General features: G+C 42.3%; 1 protein-coding gene across 5 annotated transcripts in view; it reads right to left on the bottom strand.

Annotated features, from left to right (window-relative positions):
* The window catches only part of CAPN3 (calpain 3), a 68,859-nt gene that overhangs the window by 18,461 nt on the left and 26,289 nt on the right, over positions 1 to 24,109 (bottom strand). For 4 of the 5 annotated variants that reach the window (XM_035261973.3, XM_035261974.3, XM_054240563.2 and 1 more), the window contains exons 2-7: positions 7,991 to 8,060; positions 6,302 to 6,420; positions 4,631 to 4,764; positions 3,403 to 3,571; positions 2,408 to 2,551; positions 494 to 577 (exon numbers count right to left, since the gene is read on the bottom strand). In XM_035261973.3, coding sequence (XP_035117864.1) covers positions 494 to 577; positions 2,408 to 2,551; positions 3,403 to 3,571; positions 4,631 to 4,764; positions 6,302 to 6,420; positions 7,991 to 8,060 — 720 coding nt within the window. Of the gene's footprint in view, positions 1 to 493; positions 578 to 2,407; positions 2,552 to 2,853; positions 3,172 to 3,402; positions 3,572 to 4,630; positions 4,765 to 6,301; positions 6,421 to 7,990; positions 8,061 to 24,109 lie in introns of those variants that run through there. The other variant, XM_078334063.1, reaches the window with a different exon arrangement.

The raw sequence follows: 24,109 nt of genomic DNA, 5'->3' as shown, positions 1-24,109 counted from the left end.
GTGTTAGGTATCATAAGTAATCCAGGGATGACTTAAAGTATACAGGAGGATGTGTGTAGGTTATATGCAAATACTACTCCATTTTCCAGAAGGAACTTGAGCATCTGCAGATTTTTTTTACTGTTGGGGGTTCTGGAACCAATCCCTGTGGCTACCCAGAGACAACTGTAGCTATCTGAACATGAGAGAACAGGAATCTCAAGAACACATGAAACTAGCTTTGTGAAAGCAAAGTGAAATGACATTTCAATTGGTTCCTTGGGAATGTTGCAAAATTGCCATCTTTAGCATGAAAAGCAATGATAAACTGCTGACCCCACTACAAGTGTCCCAGGCCCCTCTGCTCCCAGGTATGTGGCTTGGACCTTGAACTGAATGTCCTGATTGGAGGCAAGCTCTGCAGACAGGGAAGAGGCCCCAACAACTAAGTCCTGACTCAGGAGGTTAAGCCAGGAGGGTACCTATGCCCCACCCAGCTCCACTACAGGCTCACCTCCTCCAGGCCGGTGACAGAGTAGGCGTGACCTCTGACCAGCCCACAGGCCATTCTTGTCTCATACTGAAATGGAACGATGGTCTGTAAAGCAATAACCAGGTTGCAGCCATGGGGGATCCTTGGCAGAAGGGTAAGGTCACTAAAGTCACACAAGCCTTAGATAGGCTCTGTGGCTTCCATGTGCCTACTAACAGCTTTTAAAAGGAGCTTCCTGAAGCCTTGCTAGGCTGCAGAATTCCTACAGCCTTTTTCAGGGTGAGGGGTATGGGTGGACCAGGGCTTTTGGCGTCTCAGCCTCTCCCAGATCTCAGTCCTCATGGTCCAGATCATGCTGAATAGACCAAGATGGGTTGGGAAATGCACTAATCCTTAGTTCTAGACCTGGGAAGCTGCTTGAAATGACTCTCTGTCATTACCTAAGCATATCATTCAATCCAGCAATTCTACTGCTGGGAATCTGTCCTACGGAAGTCACCATGGATATACACAAAAATGTATCTATTGGGATGTTCATTCTAGCATTTTAGAATAGTAACAAAACAAAACAAAGAAAAACCCTCAACTTTCTAGTATAGTGTATTGGGTAAATATAACATATCTGTGTGTTTGAATATTGTGCAGCTACTAAAAAATGTTATAGGAGAATACTTTTGGCACATTAAGAATATCAAACTAGGCTGGGCACAGTGGCTCACTTGAGGTCAGGAGTTTGAGACCAGCCCGGCCAACATGGTAAAACCCATCTCTACTAAAAATACAAAAATTAGCCAGGTGTGGTGGCGGGCGCCTGTAATACCAGCTTTGTTAGGAGGCTGAGGCAGGAGAACTGCTTTAAACTGAAGGCAGAGGTTGCAGTGAGCCAAGATAGCACCACTGTGCTTCAGCCTGGGCAACGGAGTGAGATTTGGTCTCAAAAAAAAAAAGAGATTAAAATAACTGAAAAGAGCAGGCTGCAAAAAGGTACATACAGTATGACAACATTTAAAAAATAAAAAGATTGGCTGGGCGCAGTGGCTCACGCCTGTAATCCCAGCACTTTGGGAGGCTGAGGTGGGTGGATCATGAGGTCAAGAGATCGACAGCATCTTGGTCAACATGGTGAAACTCCGTCTCTACTAAAAATACAAAAAATTAGCTGGGCATGGTGGCGCGTTCCTGTAATCCCAGCTACTCAGGAAGCTGAGGCAGGAGGATTGCCTGAACCCAGGAGGTGGAGGTTGCGGTGAGCCGAGATCGTGCCATTGCACTCCAGCCTGGGTAACGAGCGAAACTCCGTCTCAGAAAAAAAATTTTTTTTTTTAAATAAAAAGATAGATTCAGTGTGTGCAGAGAAAAATCCTGGAAGGACATATGTCAGATGTTAAGAGTGATTATCTTTATATGGGGAAAATGTAAGTGAAATTTTCCTTTGTGTTTTTCTGTATGGCTCAGTATTCTCCAGTGAGCAGGTATAACTTATGATAGTACTAGAATACAAACTCTACAAGGCGTAGACCTAGCTTTTTCCACAAATACTAAAGGAGGAGAGACTTTGCTTAGCTTGCTAGAGGAGTGCCTAGAGCATAGTAGGAGCTCAAAAATAAGTGTAGAATGAATAAACAAATACATTAGAAGAGGAAAAATGTTTTAAAATAAGTCTCTCTGCTATTTCTGTCTGATAGTTCGTTAATGAGAAGAACTGCCTGGACCATGGAATATGCAGAAACTGCAGCAGAGACTCCCTCCAAAACCCTGATTCTTGCACTTCCTCAGGAGTCTTGGCTGAGCAAATTATTTCAATCCAGACTCTTGGGAGGTAGCAGGTGGGGGTCTGTGGCTAAGGGCCTCGCTGCTGAAGGGAGTCTGACATCAACAGGTGGGGTCGTGTGGGTTGGAGGGATGGTCAAGTCTGATATTTGGAGGCATACGCACCCGGGTCGGCCTTTCATCTGAGTCTTTGAGGTTGAGGTCTGAGTCCCTGAGCAGCGAGTTATCCATATTCCTCACCATCCGTGCAATCAATTCCCCCATGTTCAGACCAGAAGGAGACGTTCCATAGGTCATGTTTGTGCCATCCTGAGGCCAGACAGAGAGAGTAGGGAACAACCCAGGCAAGGGAGAGAACAAACACAGAAGGGTGGAAAGGGAAGGAGAGAGGCGGAAGAGATGGGACAGACAAAGGGGAAAAGGAGAGATCAATAGAGCACGAATGGAGGAAAGATGCAGAAAAGTGATACAGAAAAAGTTCATCTGTGGTGTTGTATGCTAACTGATATTCCAATCTATCCACTGGGCATGTTGGGAGAGGAAAGGCCAGGAATTCAGCTTGGATCCCTTTCTCACCAGTAGAAACCACTAACACTATCATATTACTATACCGAGCAGCCTCAGGGAAGGTATGCTTGAAGGAGGCCGGGCCATGGGTGGCCATCTCTGTACCCTTGGCTCCTGTCTCAGTTCACAGCATTTCTTTGCACTGAAAGGGGCTGCAGGCTTAGCTTCTTCCAGGTAACAACACAAAGCCTACGTCCTGAGTGAGGGGGTACAGTGAAACGCCAGTGACTGGGAGGCTTTCTTAGGGAAGTGGTGGACTTAGGTCCACAGCCAAGTATTTGGCCAGCTTAATAGGGAGTGTGCTGAGATTGAGGAGCACCAGCAAGGGAGGCCTCCACTGACACAGACCTCTGGACCAATTTCCACTGACATTCCAGAACTTGGAATGTCCTTGACCAGTGTCTTTATTGAAAATCCCCAAGAACTATTCTCCCTTGAGAAATTCCCAGTCTTCAAAGTTGAGAGCCAGTTTCTGCTTTCTCAAACAAAACATTTGCTCTGTCCCACACAAAAGCTCTATGCTGCCTTTCATTGGGTAAAAGGTTTCCTGACACTTGGAGCTCCCTGCCCTGTTCCTGACACCCCAGACTTACATCAATGGAGCAGCCCATGAGGGATCCTCTCTCAATGGCTTTCTTCATGATTTTGTACATGTCACTGGGAGCATCCGTGATCTCAAAAAACTCCGTCACCCCTCCTGTGAAGTCCTCCATGGCCTCTGTGGTGTTCCCACCTTTCAGAGCTTCATAGGAACCATGGAGCCTTAGAGAGAGGATGGAGACCAAATGTGGGGGTGGGAGGGCGGTCACAGAGTTCCAGGAAACAAAACCTAGGTATCACTACCACCAGAACTTTACCTCTTGGGTGATGTGATATTCTTTCATCAATTCCACATTAACCCTGTAAGCTAAGGGGATGGAAACGATGATTCCCTTTCTTCATAATGAAGAAACTGAGCTCAGGAGGCTAAGTGACCTACCCAAGGCCACAGAGAGCCAGAAGCACTGGGATTGAAACCCAGCTATTCCTACTTCCTGAGAGCTCTCTTTCCACTACATCCTGAGCCTTGAGGAAGGGCTTCATTAAAGCCATTAGCAGCTGCCAGTGTGGTGGCTCACACCTGCAATCCCAACACTTTGGGAGGCTGAGGCTAGTGGATCATATGAGCCCAAGAGTTTGAGATCAGCCTTAGCAACATAGCAAAACCCTGTCTCTACAAAAAATACAAAAATTAGCCGGACATGTTGATGCCCGCATATAGTCCCAGCTACTTGGCAGGCTGAGGCAGGAGGATCACCTTGAGCCCAGGAGTCAATGCTGCAGTGAGCTGTGATTGCACCACTGCACTCCAGCCTGGGTGACAGAGTGAGACCTTGTTTCAAAAAAAGATAAAAAAAAAACCCCATTATTAGCATCTAGGGTGGAGCTTTTAACTTGAGAGACAACATGGCTTTATAAATCTGCTACAAGCATGTGAGGTTGAGCCAAGCAAGACTCTGGGATCTGAGCTCCAGGGATACAATGCTCTGATCCCAGACTTGCAATACCACCATGGAGGCGCAATGAAAGAACTCACCATGGGAAGCTAAAGCTCAAGGTCTTCTATGTAAATCTTAATTTCTACTCTTAAATTTAATGTTTTTAGTTAGAGCTGTTGTTGCCTGAAACTGGTCTGTAACTTTGGGTCACAGTTGAACATCCATGCCCACACATATGCATGTACAGAGGCACATGCATCTTCCTGTGAGTGAGGCCTTGGCTGGATTCTGCAACCCACTTTCTCACCTCTAGCCCCGCCTCACATTCTAAAGCGTTGCTTACTTAGCATAAGCTTTCTCCAGCAGAGCGCTCCAGAACTCATTGCGGTGGTTGGACTTAGTGAAAACCAGTTGATTGTTGTATGTTGGCAGGCAGTCATCAATAACCACGTCTACCCACTCTCCATAGCGCCAGAACTGCACAGAAGCATCACGCAGAGTCACATCCTCAGATTACTGTTAGGAAATTGTCTTTCCTCCACAGTCCTCAGGGGGTTCTTGGATACCAAAGCAGCATCATTTCCTGTACTCACATCTGGGTACCTGTTTATCCTATTCTGGGTTTGGAGTGTGTGAATCTGTCTCTAACTGGACTGTGATTTTTGAGGGCAGGAAGTGAGTTACATACACCTCACCTCTTCCACGGAGTCCAGGCCAGTACCAGGTAGAGTAGGTGCTCCTTGAGTGTCTTAGGATGTAAAATTTTCATTCTCCTGCTCAGCAGGTCTAGGGCAGGGCCTGGGTGTCAATACTCTCAGGTATCCCAGATGATTCAATGTGGCCAGGACTGGGAACTATGCAGTGAAGGCACTGTACTGATTTAGGTATTTCTTGATACCAAACTGAAGAACAAGGATTGAAATGAAGGAAGAAAGTGACCCAGAATCTACTCTAGCTGTAGCAGGAACATTGTCTAATCATTTCAAATTTGGATGTTGCTCTTTTTTGAAGTTTGAATTGAAAAGGCCCAAATGCAGTTTGGTCTCCTTTTCAATGGCACTTTCTCCCTCATTGAAAAGAGAACAGATAGCTGATACTTGTATTTAAGACCCTTTTAGAGCTGAGACCCTTTAACTATCAGAGGGCCCTTTAACTATCAGAGGGAATCTAATAGTTTGATGGCACAGGGAAGAAATGACATGCAGGGACTGGCTGCCATGCCATGTTCCCAAGGCAGCAGGAGGTGGAGTCTTAGCCTGGATAAGATAAACCTTTCCTGAGGCCTTCTGTGCTGAGATGCAAGACCAGAGGAGCAAGAACTGATGATCTGGGTCATCCTAGGACATGAGGGAGCCTTCAAAGCTGGAGACAGGCTGACTCCTCAGCATCCTGAAACTTCGAGACCCTCACAGGTAGAATTTAGTTTGGTTCTGCTCTAGCACCAGCTCTATGCCAAGATGACTAGAACCCAGAACATTTCCAGTGGCTCGATGGATTCTAGAACCATGAGACTCAGTTCTGGGGCAAACATGAAGGCTGATCCCCAGGTTAAGCAGACTCTTCTTCCAGGGGTTGGAAGAGAGGTGTGATAGCCTTGGTACACCATGTCTTAGAGAGGAAGTACACAGGAGCCATGTACCAGGGGTTCCTGTACAATCTGAAGGGTCCTGTGGCATCCCAGTGCTAATATCTTAGGGACCTACTTGAGAAGGGCTACAGGCAATAACAGCATCCAGACAGCTGCAGAGACAAAAATAGACCCACAGGCCAGTAAACAGGATGTCTTCCTGCCTTTCTGGGACATAGCAGAAGGTTGAGGGGAGGGATTAGGGGCCAGAGATAAAAAAGCAACTGCTTCCTCCCAGACTTGAATCCTTAAGGGGGTCCATGCCCACTGTTGCCGCTGGGGGTAGATGGGTGGAAAGTTTCCTCAAGCTTCTGGGAAGTCAAGGCCAGGAAACCAGCAGTGGGTGGCTTGCAGCTGACCCTCTTAACTACGCTCTCATTACCTCACCTGAAAGTGGAAGATCCCTGCGTAATTTTCGATGAAACTTTGATCATGGGGTATGACTCGAAAAAGAAGGCGCTGGTTCAGGGTCAGGCAGGCAATGGCTGCAAGAAACCAGCAGTCACCTGCAGGCAGACACAGGGCATAGATTGTGAACAGTCCTCCTCCTCCTGGGAAGAAAAAGCCCCAATCCAAGCCAGCTCCTCCACTTTCCTGAACGGGGACTCCCTTGGTGCCCACTGTCCTACTTCCAGATCTGACCTCACAGAGGTGTCAACCCAGGGAAGGAGATTTGGACAGGAATTCCTTGACAATATGATCAACAGGTAACTTACTCCCCTGTGACTAGACATTTTGCTCAGGGCTGCAGGCAGTTCCTCCATCTGCAGTATAAACTCACTTCCTTTTTAGGCCTCAATGGAGACAGAGCAGTAGTTGATCATAACTAGGGTGTTCTTCCTAACAGCTTTAGGAAAGCCACCCTGCCCTGTGCCTTTGCAATGTGAGTCCAATTCCCCTTCTGACGTCAGTGAAGACTGAACATCAGAGAACCATCCACCAGGATGATTTGAATTGGAAGACCAGGTAGGCAGCTGCCCTGGAACCGGTCTATAGGGGGCAGTAAGACATTGCTGGCAATTGAATTAGATTGGGATATTTTCTCTCTCTCTCTCTTTCTCTCCCCCCCATCTGTGTGTGTGTGTGTGTGTGTGTGTGTGTGTGTGTGTGTGTGTGTGTGTAATAGTGGGTGTACCTGGTCATAGAGCTGCCTTCTAAGGAGGATAGGTTAAGTGAAATGCAACTGAGAGTGTGCAGGAGAGACTGAGCGCTGCCTGCAGTCACCCTCCCCTCCCCTCCTTGGAAGCAGCCAGTCTTTCCTTGGAAAGAGTATATTGGTCTGAAGGTCTCAGATTATTAATTCCAGGGCTCTGCAGGAAGCCTTCCCCCAGGTGCTGGAACCCAGATATCCATTTGATTTCAGCCTCCCCTTCTGGAACAAAATAAGACAAATTTTCCTCATTTGGTCTTGGATGCCCCTTTTCCTGAAATTTAAATTGTTTTTGTTGATGCTCTCTTTAAATTTACTTCACAGAGCTTGCTTATAGTCCACACCAAAGGCAATACTTTCTGAACAAGAGGTTAAGAGAGGAAGATCACATGGAGCAGCCAAGCTAACCAATTAAAGAGAAAATTGGGTGCTCATCCACATGGCAGATACCATCTTTGTTGAAAGACTCCTTTAATACGGAGCTATGCTGGGGCAATTTAAACAAGGGTTCCAGTTACAAGTGCTTTCCTTGGCAATGCCTTTTGTGTGTGTATCTAGAGTCTACATGTCCAAGGGGCATGCCTGGTGCACAGTCACAGAGCTGTCTTCTAAAAAGACGGGTACAGTGAAAAACAGGACTTTTGTCATGCTGAGTGGGGTGTGTAAGTCCCTGAGATGCTGGAGAGGGGGCACAGGATGCAAATACCCCTGTGACACATGGCTGAGTGCTAAGGAGGAATGTAGGAGGAAACAAAGCAATCACCAGCACATAGATAAATGACCATAAAGTAACTGTTATAAAAATCTTTCAAAAAGTTACTAGGAGCAAGAATAGACTGTCCCTTTACCTCCTGGGAAGGGATCACACCTTGTAATCATCCCTTGATCATCTAGCAGGATCTGACCTGAGGCACTTTCCTACCTACCTAGATCTCCTTGACAGATGTCAGTTCTGTTGGCTCCACCAATGATAAATCGGGGATTCTCGCAAATTTCCTGTGAAACAACAAGGAAATGACCAGGTAATAATAACAGTAGCTATTATTATCTTGGTTTTCATTATTATTATTTTTTGAGACAGAGTCTCACTCTGTCACCAGGCTGGAGTGCAGTGGTGTGATCTCGGCTCACTACAACCTCTGCCTCCCAGGTTCAAGCCATTCTCCTGCTTCAGTCTCCTGAGTAGCTGGGACTACAGGTGTATGCCACCACACCTGGCTAATTTTTGTATTTTTAGTAGAGATGGGGTTTCACCATGTTAGCCAGGATGGTCTCAATCTCTTGACTTCATGATCTGCCTGCCTTGGCCTCCCAAAGTGCTGGGATTACACGTGTGAGCCACTGTGCCCAGCCCCAGTAGCTATTATTTATTCAGTTTCATTATGTAGTGGGCCTGATAGTATTCCCTTTGGCCTTGTGAAGGGAATACTATCATTCTTATTTTTCAGATAAGGAAACTGAGGCCCAGAGAGGTTAAGAATCACATGCAGAGACACAGCTAGTAAATGGTAGAAGCCAGAAGCATGCCTCCTTTTTACATTGTCCCATGCTGCTTCCCACACTGTCATACCATCCGAGTAAGGATGCAACCTGAGAGTTAGGGCAGTATCAGGCAGGCATGGTGGCTCATACCTGTAATCCCAGCACTTTGGGAGGCCAAGGCAGTTGGATCACTTGAGGTTAGGAGTTTGAGACCAGCCTGGCCAACATGGTGAAACCCTGTCTCTACTAAAAATACAAAAATTAGCCAGGCATGGTGGCAGACACCTGTCATCTAAGCTACTTGGAAGGCTGAGACAGGAGAACCAAAATAATAATAATTAATTAAAATCAATAAAATAATTATAGATCCAGTGTTTTGTTTTGTTTTTATTGCCCAGGCTGGAGTGCAGTGGTGTCATCTCAGCTCACTGCAAACTCCGCCTTCTGGATTCAAGCAATTCTCCTGCCTCAGCCTCTGGAGAGCTGGGACTACAGATGTGTACTGCCATGCCTGGCTGATTTTTGTATTTTTAGTAGAGAGTTGGGGTTTCACCATGTTGGCCAGGCTGGTCTCCAATCCCTGACCTCAAGTGATCTGCCCGCCTTGGCCTCCCAAAGTGCTGGGATTACAGGCTTGATTTTTGGTTTTAGGCCATCGTTTTGGTTTTAACTCCATTCTTCTCAGCTTCCTGGAGTCTTGGCATTCCTGTGACAGTTAAAATGGGCTCTCTCTCCCCACCTTCCCCCATGACCATCACAACAACCCAATATACCTAAGTGAGCTGTGAAGCTCCTGCACTCAGTGTGTGTCACCCTAGTAGATGGAAACTCTTGCTTATATTATACCCCACAGCATGCATCCCATCTGCAACTCTGAGTGCAATGGAAGGATAAACCATAACATCATTTTTAAAAAGGTTTACCTATATGGGGAGGGAAGGAATGAGGCGGCAGAAATACAGATGGAATTGCAACTCTGAATATAACTGTTTAAAAATAGTTTTGACTTAGGAATCATATAAAGTTTTAAATAATTAAGAGCCAAAATTAAAGAAAAAATAATTTTAAAAAGGCTTCTGGCTCTATCTACCTTATGAGGACTCAGTGAGGAGCCAGCCTCTGCAACCAGAAAGCAGGCCCAGATCACTGACTTCTACCCTCCAGATTTGGACCTTCCAGAGTAATGGACTGTCTTCACACCTTTTCTCATCAGTGCCCTCCTTGGGGGCCTATGGATCCCCAGAGGAAGAGTCTCCTGGACTGAGCACACAGGCATGGTCACCACAGGGCCATGTGGCCAGGGTTTTGAATGGCTGGGAGGGGAAGCTGGAGGGGGATTAGTGGGAGGCAGGGTGGGTGGGGCACCATCTCCTTTCTGCACAGTCTCTTTCTTGCTTAAGAGTTTGCACCTGAGATGAGGGAGATCCAAGATGGCCAATTAGACACAACTTCAGCTCACAACACCCAGCAAGAGAGACACAGAAATCCAAAGATCTCCTAGTTCCAGCCGAGGTACAGGTGCATTTAAATGGGTCTGGTCCCATGGTGAGCAAAGCCCACTCAGGGCAGACTGAGGCGGGGAGGGGTGCTGCTTCACCCAGAAAGTGCATCTGACTGACAAGTCAGAGGCTCCCCTCTGGCACTCTGGTCCAGATACAGCGCTTCCCCCAAAGCCTCAGCAATACACAGAACAGGGGATCTTTGCTAGTCAAGTGCTGGGAATTACAAGTGTGGAGTTGAATAAGAGCCTGCAGACTGAGCTATTGTCCCCTCCCTCTGCCCAGAGAGAGAGGGAGCTGTAAGCATGAGCAGCTGGGCGGGCCCCTACCCCATGACACAAGAGAGAGAGAAAGCTGAAAGGGGGAGATGGCCTGTTGTGGCTGGGTGGGTCCCTACCCTCCCCCACAAACTCCAGAGGGCTGAAGCTCTGACTCTAGTGGGTTACAAAGCCAGTGCCACATTCTGAGCTGAACCCTGAATGATCCAGCCCAGTGGAAGGGCACAATCCAGCACTAGAGGGGTGGGACTGGGCTACATGTTTTAACAAAAAACACAGGAAGCCTACCTAGCAATGGAATGTCATTCCTGACAACCCAGCAGAGCCTACTGGTCAGCAGAAGAGGCGGGCCTAATCTCCCAGTATAAACAAAAAAGACAAAGGAAGCTTCCCTAGTAACCTGAAGGAGTCCCTAGAAACCCAGTAGCACCTCCACAGGCAGACAAGTGACCTCAACAAGCAGCTCCTTGACATCACAGCCAGATGAATCCACAAAGATGGGGAAAAAAAGCACAAAAAAGATGAAACCATCAAATACCAGAATACCCCTTCTCCTTCAAGGGATCACAACTCCTGAACAACACAGGATCACATCATGACTGAGAAGGAGTGCAACAAATTGACAGAAACAGGCTTCAGAAGGTGGATAATAACAAACATTTCAGAGCTAAAGGAACACGTTCTAACTCAATGCAAAGAAACCAAAAACCTTGAAAAAAGGTTAGACGAAATGCTAACTAGAATAACCAGCTTAGAGAAGAACATAAACAACTTGATGGAGTTGAAAAACAGCATTAGAACTCCGTGAAGCAAGCACAAGTTTTAATAGCCAAATAGATCAAGCAGAAGAAAGGATATCAGAGATTGAAGATCAACTCAATGAAATAAAAAGAGAAGGCAAGACAAGAGAAAAAAGATTGAAAAAAAATGAACAAAGCCTCCAAGAAACATGGAATTATGGGAAAAGACCTAATCTATGCTTGATCAGTGTACCTAAATATGATGGGGAGAATGAATCCAGGCTGGAAAACACGCTCCAGGATATTATCCAGGAGAACTTCCCAAGCCTAGCAAGGTAGTCCAAATTTCAAATTCAAGAAATACAGAGAACTCCACAAAAATATTCCTCAAGAAGAGCAACCCCAAGGCACATAATGGTCAGATTGACCAGGGTTAAAATGAAGGAAAAAATGCTAAGGGCAGCCAGAGAGAAAGGTCAGGTCACTCACAAAGGGAAGCCAATCAGACTCAAAGCAGATCTCTTGGCAGAAACCCTACAAGCCAGAAGGAAGTGGGGGCCAATATTCAACATCCTTAAAGAAAAGAACTTTCAACCCAGAATCTCATATCCATCCAAACTAAGCTTCGTAAGTGAAGGAGAAATAAAACCCTTTGTGGACAAGCAATTATTGAGAGATTTTGTCACCACTAGACCTGCCCTACAAGAGCTCCTGAAAGAAACACTACGCATGGAAAGGAAGAAGTACCAGACACTGCAAGAGGAAACCAGTTGGCAAAGACCAAAAATGCAATGAAGAAAATGAATCAACTAATGGGAAAGAAAACCAGCCAGTAACAAAATGGCAGCATCAAATTCACACCTAACAATATTAACGTTGAATGTAAATGGCCTAAACGCCCCAATCAAAAGACACAGACTGGCAAACTGGATAAAAATTCAGAACCCATCGGTAAGCTGTATTCAGGAAACTCATCTCACAAAGACACACATAGACTCAAAATAAAGGGATGGAGGAAGATTTACTAAGCAAACGGAGAACAAAAAAAAGCAGGCATTGCAATCCTAGTTTCTGATAAAATGGATTTCAAACCAACAAAGATCAAAAGAGACAAAGAAGAACATTACATAATGGTAAAAGGATCAATCCAACAGGAAGAGCTAACTATCCTAAATATATATGCACCCAATACAGATACATAAAGCAAGTTCTTAATGACTTACAAAGAGACTTAGACTCCCACATAATAATAGTGGGAGACTTTACCACTCCACTGTCAATATTAGACATCAACAAGACAGAAAATTAACAAGGATATCCAGGACTTGAACTCAGACTTGGACCAAGCAAACCTAATAGACATTTACAGAACTCTACCCCAAATCCACAGAATATACATTCTTCACAGCACCACATCACACCTACTCTAAAATTGACCATGTATTCAGAAGTAAATCACTCCTGAGCAAATGCAACAGAATGGAAATCATAACAAACAGTCTCTCAGACCACAGGGCAATCAAGTTAGAACGGAAAATTCAGAAACTAACTCAGAACTGCACAGCTTCATGGAAACTGAACAACTGGCTCTCAAATGTTGACCTGATACACAATGAAATGAAGGCAGAAATAAAGATATTCTTCAAAACCAATGAGAATGAAGACAAAACATACAAGAATCTCTGGGACATATTTAAAGCAGTCTCTAGAGGAAAATATATAGCAATAAATGCCCACATGAGAAGTAAGGAAAGATCTAAAATTGACACCCTATAATCAAAATTGAAAGAGGTGGAGGAGCAAGATAAAAAAAAACAAAAAACTCAAAACCAAGCAGAAGACAAGAAATAACTAAGATCAGAGCACAACTGAAAGAGATAGAGACACAAAAAAACCCTTCAAAAAAATCAATAAATCCAGGAGCTGTTTTTTTGAAAAGATCAACAAATAGACCACTAGTCAGATTAATAAAAGAGAGAATAATCAAATAGATGCAATAAAAAATGATAAAGGAGATATCACCACTGATTCCACAGAAATACAAACCATAATCAGAGATTATTACAAACAACTCTATGCACATAAATTATAAACCTGGAAGAAATGGATAAATTCCTGGACATTTGCATCCACCCAAGCCTAAACCAGGAAGATGAAACCCTGAATAGACCAATAACAAAGGCTGAAGTTGAGGCAGCAATTAACAGCCTACCACTCAAAAAAAGCCCAGGTCCAGATGGGTTCACAGCTGAATTCTACCAGACATACAAAGAGGGGCTGGTACCATTCCTTCTGAAACTATTCCAAACAATCCAAAAAGAGGGAATCCTTCCCAAATCATTTTATGAGTATCATCCTGATACCAAATCCTGGCAGAGACTCAAGAAGAAGAGAAAACTTCAGGCCAATATCCATGATGAACATAGATGCAAAAATCTTGAATAAAATACTGGCAAACCGACTGCAACAGCACATCAAGAAGCTTATCCATAATGATCAAGTAGGATTCATCCCAGGGATGCAAGGCTGGTTCAACATATGCAAGTGTATAAACGTAATTCACCACATAAACAGAACCAAAGACAAAAACCACATGATTATCTCAATAGATGCAGAGAAGGCCTTTGCCAAAATTCAACAGCCCTTTATGCTAAAAACTCTCAATAAACTAGGTATTGATGGAACATATCTCAAAATAATAAAAGCTATTTATGACAAACCCACAGCCAATATTATACTGAATGGACAAAAACTGGAAGCATTCCCTTTGAAATCTGCCACTAGACAAGGATGCCCTCTCTCACCACTCCTATTTAATATAGTATTGGAGGTTCTAGCCAGAGCAATCAGGCAAGAAAAAGAAATAAAGGGTATTCAGATAGGAAAGGAGGAAGTCAAATTGTCTCTATTTGCAGACGACATGATTGTATATTTAGAAGACCCCATTGTCTCAGCCCAAAATCTTCTCAAACTGATAAGCAACTTCAGCAAAGTCTCAGGATACAAAATCAATGTGCAGAAATCATAAGCATTCCTATACACCTGTAACAGACTTAAAGAGAGCCAAATCAAGAACAAACTGCCATTCACAATTGCTACAAAGAGAATAAATACCTAGGAATACAACTAACAAAGGATGTAAAGGACCTCTTCAAGGAGAACTACAAACCACTGCTCAACGAAGTAAGAGAGGACACACACAGTTGGAGAGATATTCCATGCTCATGGTTAGGAAGAATCAATATCATGAAAATGGCCATACTGCCCAAAGTAATCTATAGATTGAACACTATCCCCATTGAGCTACCAATGACCTTCTTCACAGAACTGGAAAAAAACACCTTAAACTTCATATGGAACCAAAAGACAGCCCACATAGCCAAGTCAATTCTAGGCAAAAAGAACAAAGCCGGAGGCATCACACTACCTGACTTCAAACTATACTACAAGGCTACAGTAATCAAAACAGCATGGTACTGATACCAATCAGAGATACAGACCAATGGAACAGAGCAGAGGCCTCGGAGGCAATGCCACACATCCACAACCATCTGATCTTTGACAAACCTCACAAAAACAAGCAATGGGGAAAGGATTCCCTGTTTAATAAACTGTGTTGGGAAACTGGCTAGCCATGTGCAGAAAGCAGAAACAGGACCTCTTCCTGACACCTTACACCAAAATTAACTCCAGATGGATTAAAGACTTAAACATAAGACCTAACACCATAAAAATCCTAGTTGAAAATCCAGGCAAAACCATTCAGGACATAGGCATAGGCAAGAACTTCATGACTAAAATATCAAAAGCATTGGCAACACAAGCCAAAATAGACAAATGGGACCTAATCAAACTCCACAGCTTCTGTATAGCAAAAGAAACAGTCATCAGAGTGAACTGACAACCAACAGAACGGGAAAAAAATTTTGCAAGCTACCCATCCGACAAAGGGCTATTATCCAGAATCTACAAAGAACTAAAACAGATTTACAAGAAACAAACAAATCCATTCAAAAGTGGGTGAAAGATATGAACAGACACTTTTTAAAAGAAGACATATATGAGGCCTACAAACATGAAAAAAGGCTCATTGCACTGGTCATTAGAGAAATGCAAATCAAAACCACATTGAGATACTATCTCATGCCAGTTGGAATGGCGATCATTAAAAAAATCTGGAGACAGCAGTTGCTGGAGAGGATGTGGAGAAATAGGAACATTTTTACACTGTTCGTGGGAGTGTAAATTAGTTCAACCACTGTGGAAGACAGTGTGGTGATTTCTCAAGGACCTAGAAGTAGAAATTCCATTTGACTCAGCAATCCCATTACTGGGTATATAGCCAAGGGATTATAAATCATTCTATTATAAGGACACATGCACACAAATGTTCTTTGTAGCACTGTTTACAATAGCAAAGACTTGGAACCAACCTAAATGCCCATCAATGATAGACTGGACAGGGAAAATGTGGCACATATACACCATGGAATACTATGCAGCCATAACATACAATGAGTTTGTGTCCTTTGTAGGGACATGGATGAACCTAGAAATCATCATTTTCAGCAAACTGACACAAGAACAGAAAATCAAACACCACATGTTCTCACTGATAGGCAGGTGATGAACAATGAGAACACATGGACACAGGGAGGGGAGCATTACACACTGGGGTCTGTTGGGGGATCTAGGGGAGGGACAGTGGAGGGTGGGGAGTTGTGGAGGGATAACATGGGGAGAAATGCCAGATATAGGTGATGGGGAGGAAGGCAGCACCCACACTGCCATGTATGTACCTATGCAACAATCTTACATGTTCTTCACATGTACCCCCAAACCTAAAATGTAAAAAAAAAAAAAAAGGCTTCTGTAAAAGCTGAAAGCCAGCCGGGTATGGTGGCTCAGGCCTGTAATCCTAGCACTTTGGGAGGCCGACGTGGGTGGATCACCTGAGGTCAGGAGTTCAAGACCAGCCTGGCCATCATGGTGAAACCCCATCTTAAAAAAAAAAAAAAAAAAAAGCTGAAAGCAAACTGAAGCAAAGGGACCTAACTGCATATGAAGTTTGTGGCATAACCACGCACAGAAAAATGATTATTTCAAGTCACTTAAAATATATTTTGGCTGTGTATCACTTTTGGAATACATCCTAAAGACAAAAAAGAAAACCATAAAGAAATATGAACCCTGAATGTTATGAAGATAATAAAATAAAGGAAATATGAACTATAAGAAGTAATAATATTGGCCAGGTGTGGTGGCTTATACCTGTATTCCCAGCACTTTGGGAGGCCAAGGTGAGAGAATCACTTGAGGCCAGGCATTTGAGACCAGTCTGGGCAACATAGTGAGATCCCATTTCTACAAAAAATAAAAGGATTAGTTGGACATGGTGGCACATGTCTATAGTCCCAGCTACTTGGCAGACTGAGGTGGAAGAATCACTTCAACCCGGGAGGCAGAGGTTGCTGTGAGCCAAGATCAATCTCCTGCATTCCAGCCTGGACAACAGAGTGAGGCTCTGTCAAAAAACAAACAAACAAAAAACCCACCATAATTTGAAAGATCTTTCCGGAAATAAAAACATGTATTTAATACTACATATTGATTGAAAGGGCAAACTGAATATCAACCCAGAATGACCAACATGAATATACATTCTAGAAAATTACTGGGATGCAAAGAAAATGAAAAACATTGAGAATCTAGGGAGAATGAACAAGTGACTTTTAAGGGGAAAACATTAGATTATTACCAGACTTTCCAGTAGCAAGGCTTTTTTATGCCAGAAGAAATTGGAGCAGTATATATAAGATGCTCAAGAAAAGAAAATGTGAACCAAGGATTTATATACAACATGACTTCCTTTATTCTTGAAATGAATAAAGGATGTGGGCTGTCTCTAATACATAAGAATTCAGGGAATATTGTTCCCATGTGCTCTTCCTGAGGAATATACTAGAGAATAACCTTCAGACAACCAGAAGGTATAGAAGGACATTAACATAAGGACTGGGAATAAACAGTATATTGCCATTTGTAGAAATAAAAGTACATGATGGCTAGGCATGACGATTCATGCCTGTTATCCCAGCATTTTGGGAGGCCAAGGTGGGTGGATCACGAGGCCAGGAGTTTGAAACCAGCCTGGCCAACATGATGAAACCCTGTCTCTACCAAAAAATACAAAAATTAGCCGGGTGCGGTGGCTCATACCTGTAGTCCCAGCTACTCAGGAGGTTGAGGCAGAAGAATTTCTTGAGCCTGAGAGGCAGAGGTTGCAGTGAGTTAAGATTGCACCACTGTACTCCAGCCTGGGTGACAGAGTGAGACTCTGTCTCAAAACAAAACAAAAAACAACATAAAAAACCCCAAAGTGCATGATTATTAAAGGGAGGATGTAAGTATGTAATGTATTGCCTGTAGTGTTCGGGCAATGAACAACTATTTAAAACCATTTTAAATGAAAAGAGAAAGAAGAAAGCCTATGGAAAAACTGTAAACTGTCTTCAGGAATTATTTTGGTAGTGATATTATTAATATTGTTATTCTGCAGCTTAATCAAACAAACAAAAGTAGAGGAAATTCATTGCCAGCAGACTTGCCATGCAAGAAATGTTAAACGAAGTTCTTTAGAGAGGAAAAAAAAATGATACAGGTAAGAAACTTGGACCCATACAGAGAAAGGAAGAGCATTGGAGAAGAAATAAATGAAGATAAAATAAAATCTTGATTTCAAATTCTTAGTCTAAAGGGTCACTTAGTTAAAATTACAATAAAAATAATGTACTGGGCAATGATAGCATACAGATAAGTGAAATGAATGACAGTAATGTCATAAGCAAAGGAAGGAAGGAGATGTTCTGTTCTCTGTTATAAAATAATACATAGACTACAAACTAAATGGTATAGTGTTATTTGAGGGTGGACTTAGTTGAAAACATATATTGGACACTCTAGCATGACTGCTAGAATTGAAAAAAGAAGTATCATTAATACACCAAGAGAGGAAATAAGGCCAGGGGCTATGGTTCACACCTGGAATCCCAGCACTTTGGGAGGCCAAGGCAGGCAGATTGAGCTCAGGAGTTTGAAATTAGCCTGGGCAACATGAGAAAACCCCGCTTTTACCAAAGGGGAAAAAAATACACACACACACACACACACACACACACACACACACACGTTGGGCATTGTGGCATGCACCTGTAGTCCCAACTACTTGGGAGTCTGAGATAGGAGACTAACTTGAGCCTAGGAGGTGGAGGTTGCAGTGAGCCAAGATCATGCCACTGCACTCCAGCCTGGATGACAGAGCCAGACCCTGTCAAACAAAAAAGGAGGTAAATGAATAAAATATAAAACTTTCAGTTAAATCACCCAGAAAAGGGGGCAGAGACAAGAACAAATGCAATAAATAGAAATCAGTTATAAACATGGCAGGTAGTAATCTATATTATAATTACTTACATATGACTGATCAACACATGCCAATTAAAAGAGAAAGACTGAAAATGGGTAAAAACAAGACTCAGCTATATGTTGTCTGCAAGAAACTCACTTTATCTTTTTATTGTTTTGAGATGGCGTTTCACTCTTATCGTCTACGCTGGAGTGCAATGGCATGATCTCAGCTTACTGCCACCTCCACCTCTCAGTTTCAAGCAATTCTCCTGCCTCAGCTTCCTGAGTAGCTGGGATTACAGGAGTGCACCACCACACTCGGGTAATTTTGTATTTTTAGTAAAGATGAGATTTCACCATGTTGGCTAGGCTGGTCTCAAACTCCTGACCTTAGGTGATCCACCCACCTTGGCCTCCCAAAGTGCTGGGATGTGAGCCACTGACAAGAAACCCACTTTAAATATAAAAACTCATAGATAGAGAAGGATATATCATGCTAACAAAATCAAAAGAAAGTTGGAGTAGTTGTATTAATTTCAGAAACAGCAGACTTCAGAACAAAGACAGTTATCAGACATAAGGAGAGGCGTTACATATAGATGAAAAGGTCAACTGGTCAATTTTCCAAGAAGACATACAATCTTAAATGTGTGTACATCTAATAACAGTGTCAAAATACATGAAGCAAAGAGAGAACTGAAAAGAGAAAAAGACAAATCTGCTGTTATAGTTTGTGATGTCAACACCTTCTTTCAGTAATTATAGATCAACCAGGCAGGCAGAAAAGCAATAAGGATATTGTTGACTGAGCAACACTATCAACCAACTGGATTCAATTGACATGAATAGAATACAGCATCCAACAATAGCAGAATAAACCATTTTCTCAAACTCATATGTAACAAGTCAGTAAGACCACATTCTGGGCACCATAAAACACACCTTAACTAATTTTTTTTTTTTTTTGAGATGGAGTCTCACTCTGTCACACAGGCTATAGTGCAGAGGCATGATCTCAGCTCACTGCAACCTCTGCCTCCCAGGTTCAAGTGATTCTCCTGCCTCAGCTCTCTGAGTAGCTGGGATTACAGGTGTGCATCACCACTCCTGGCTAATTTTGTATTTTTAGTAGAGAGAGGGTTTCACCATGTTTGTCAGGCTGGTCTCAAACTCCTGACCTTGTGTTCCACCTGTCTCGGCATCCCAAAGTGCTGGAATTACAGGTGTGAGCCACCGTGACTGACAACCAATTTAAAAGAATAGAAAGCATACAAAGTATCTTCACAGACCACAATGGTATGATACTTGAAATAAATAACAAAAAGATAGTTGAAAAATCCCAAATTATTTGGAAACCTAACAACACAGTTCTAAATAACACATGGGGCCAAAGAAGAAATATCAAAAGAATTTACAAAGTATTTTTAACTAAGTGAAAATAAAAATATAACATCAAAATTTGTGGGGTGCAATAAAAGCAGTGCTTATAGGGAAAGTTACAGCATTAAATGCATATGTTAGAAAATAAAGAAAAGAAAAATCAATAAGCAATATTCCACCTTAGGACACTAGAGAAAAGACATTTAAGCCCAAAGCAAGCAGAAGAAAAGAAATAATAAAAAAAAATCAGAGCAGGCCGGGCACGGTGGCTCACGCCCGTAATCCCAGCACTTTGCGAGGCCGAGGCGGGTGGATCATGAGGTTAAGAGATCGAGACCATCCTGGTCAACAAGGTGAAACCCCGTCTCTACTAAAAATACAAAAAATTAGCTGGGCATGGTGGCGCGTGCCTGTAATCCCAGCTACTCAGGAGACTGAGGCAGGAGAATTGCCTGAACCCAGGAGGCGGAGGTTGTGGTGAGCCGAGATCATGCCATTGCACTCCAGTCTGGGTAACAAGAGTGAAACTCCATCTCAAAAAAAAAAAAAAAAATCAGAGCAGAAATAAATAAAAGACAAGAAAATGATAGAATGCCAATGAAAACAAAAATGATTCTTTGGGAAGATCAATAGAATTGATAAACCTCTAGCCATGGTAAACAAGAAAAATAGAAAACACAAATTACTAATATCAAAAATGAAGGAGAGGTTATCAATACTGAACAGACATTAAGGGGATAATAAAGGAATATATGGACAGCTCCATGCCCACAAATTTGATAACAGGTGAAGCTGAGAAATTTCTTGAATGATACAAACTACCAACATTCATACAAGGAAGATTAGATAATCTGAATAGCGCTATATCTATCAAGAACATTGAGTCAATAATTAATAACCCTCCAAAAAAGAAGGCACCAGAATCACATGGTTTCACTAGTGGATTCTAGAAAATATTCAAGGAAGAAATAGTATCAATTTTCCACAATATCTTCCATAAAATAGAAGCAACACCTTCTAACCCATTCTATCAGGGCAGCATCACCCTAATACCCAAGCCAGAAAAAGCCACTGTAATAAAGGAAAACTATAGACCAATATCTGTTATGAACATAGAAGCAAAATCCTCAACAAAATATGAGCAACTCAAATATAACAATGTATAAACAGAATAATACACCATGACCAAGTGGGATTTATTTGAGGTACAAGGTTTGTTCAACATTCAAAAATTGATTAATGTAATCTATCACATCAATAGGCTAAGAAGAGCAATCGCATAATCCTATTAATTGATGGAGAAAAAGCCCTTGACAAAACGTGACATCCACTCAAGGTTAAAAAAAAACCTCTTGGCTAACTAGGAAGAGAGGAGAACTTCCTCAACTTGGTAAAGATCATCCCCTTTCAAAAATAGTAACAGCTAACTGCATATTTAACGATGAGAAACTAGATGCTTTCCCCTTAAGATTACACAGCAAGAAGTCCTCTTGCACCATTCCTATTCAACGTCATACTGGAAGTCCTAGCTAATGCAACAAGATAAGAAAAAGAAATGAAACATATAAATACTGGAAACAAAAAAAACTATCTGTATTTACAGATGACACAATTGTCTATGCAGAAAATTCCAAACAAGGCCAAAAAAATCCACTGGGAACTAGTAATTGAGTATAACTCAGCTGCAAGATTCCAAGTTAGTATGTAAACATCAATTACATTTCTATATACCAGGAAGAACAACTGGAAATCAAAATTTTTTTTTTTGAGTTGCTGAGCACAGCCCAAGTTTTGTTTTTATTTTATTTTATTTTATTTTTATTTTTTATTATTTTTTTATTTTTTATTGGATTATAGGTTTTGGGGTACATGAGCAGAGCATGCAAGACAGTTGCGTAGGTACACACATGGCAGTGTGCTTTCAAAATTTTTTAAAATATCTTTTACATTAACACACACAAAGCCAAGATATATTTAGGTATAAGTCAGTATGAACTCATGTTTAGCTTAGTATAGATACAGATGGCTGTATACAGAAATATTTAAAAACATGTTATACATAGAAATATTATACATATATGTATATAGCTGGCTTAGTACACACATATATCTCCTTTCTCTATCAGCTGAGAGGAAGAGAAGCAATCACACTCTAGTAGCAATGAGCAGACTTAGCAACCAGATCTTGGTATCAAATACCTTTTCCAATAAAATAAACCAGTGCTCTTTGGAGAAATGACTGATTCTAGGATTGGGGCAGGAGATACATATTATAAGCCTGGAGCATGTTGTAGTGCCAGAAAGTAAGAAAGTGCTCAAGGAAAGAAAAAAAAAACCACACAAACCCACAAACAATTAAGGTATGTTAAATAGACACAGGAGCCAACTGAGAGCTCCTAATGAAGAAAGCTGGGACAACCCAAGCTACAAAATAAAGCAGCATTGATTGGATTACAACTTAAAATAAAAACCAAGATCCATGAATCCACATGGATATAAACAAGTGATTGAATAAATAAATGAGGAGAATAGACAAAGCTCCCATGCAGAATGAGTCCAATAATTCATGTAGATCCTCTGCCCTCAAGAGGGTGGAGCACAATTCCCCCTCGCTCAAGTATGGGCTTTTGCTTAGTGTCTTGCTTCCAGAGTATAGTATGGAAAGAGGGGAAGAAATAACTTCACGGTAGAGAAATCTGACAAGCACTACTTCAGCCACATTACTAAGGTCAACATCAACAATGAGAAGGCATGTGTATTGTCTGCACCCTTGATATATAATGTGACAAAAACAGCACTTCATCCCGTAGTCTCCCTCCCCCAAACCCCTAAGCCCATAAGGAGAAAAACAGCAGACAAATATCAACTGAGGGACATTATTTTACTGAATACTTGACCAGTACCCTTTAAAAGTGTGAGGGTCATGAAACACCCAGTAAGTCAGAGATCCTGTTGCAGCCAAGAGAAGGCTAAGGAAACGTTACTACTAAATGTAATGTCATATCTTGGGTAGGATCTTGGAACAGAAAAAGGACATCAGACAAAAACTAAGGAAATGTATGGACTTCAGCTAATAATAATATATTAAAACTGGCTAATTAATTGTAGCAAATGTGCCATACTAATGCAATTTGTTGGTAATGGGAACTGGCGGCAAGGTATATGAGAACTCTGTACTATCTTCACAATTTTTTCCTGTAATCTAAAACCATTCTGAAACTTACAGTTTATTTAAAAAATAGGTATAAATACTTTTAATATTTTTTTCAGTCACTGCAGTGGACCATCTTGTAGCTCTACTGGGTTGTATACGCCCTCCTCAGAGCCTGCTGGTCTAGAGAGTTTCTTGCCTGCTCTAAATGCAGTGAACCCTTTTTGGAGCTATAAGCCTCTCCATGCAGAAAGAAGGGCCTTGTGCTACACATTCCCAAGCACTTTTATGTACTCAAGTTGACACAAGCGGCTTTTCACTTGCCTCTTAAGGTAGCCTGGAAAAAACTGCTTCATCCTATAAGGAGTCTGGCTGCTTAGCACAAACCTTTCCACTTAAATAGAAGTGATAACACACAAATGAACAAGCCTTAGGTGAAAGATTAAGAAGGCAGGTCTCCATCCTTCCATTTCTTTACTGTTCACCACCTTTCACAGAACTCTCCCTGAAACTGTGAGCCTTAGTGCTCTTAGGCACTCTACTCACTCACCCCCCCAAAACACCTGTTCTCAATAATAGACCTGAGGCCAGATGAAATGGATCTTGCTTGTAATCCCAGCATGTGGGGCAGGAGGATTGCTTGAGCCCAGGGGTTTGAGATTAGCCTGGGCAACACTGTGAGACCCCATCTCTATAAATAAGTTAAAATAAATGAAAATATGGTGGCACATGCCTGGGCTCCCAGCTACTTGGAAGGCTGAGGTGTGAAGTGGGATCATTTTTGGGCCCGGAGGCTTGAGGCTGCAGTGAACTATAATCATGCCACTGCACTCCAGCCTGGGCAACAGAGCAAGTCTCTCTCTCTCTCAAAAAAACAAAAAAAGAGACATGATATTCAATTATAATGCACTAGCTCCCTAAAAATATTTATGATTTCTCTTCAGAAATAGAAAATAACATCTCCAGTTTCAGGAGGAAGCCAAAAGGTATAAAGAGATAAAGAGACCCTTGATAAGTCAATTGCTCAGAGGAGGGATCCAAGGCCTCAGGCTCTGGACCACTTTGCTTCTTGTTCTCCAAGAGCTGGCTCCTGAAGTCCCATCTCCTC

This window comes from Callithrix jacchus, chromosome 8, assembly GCF_049354715.1.
Source record: "Callithrix jacchus isolate 240 chromosome 8, calJac240_pri, whole genome shotgun sequence".
NCBI classification, from domain to species: domain Eukaryota; kingdom Metazoa; phylum Chordata; class Mammalia; order Primates; family Cebidae; genus Callithrix; species Callithrix jacchus.
The sequence above is the reverse complement of the archived record's forward strand: the minus strand, read 5'-3'. Positions and strand labels throughout refer to the sequence as shown.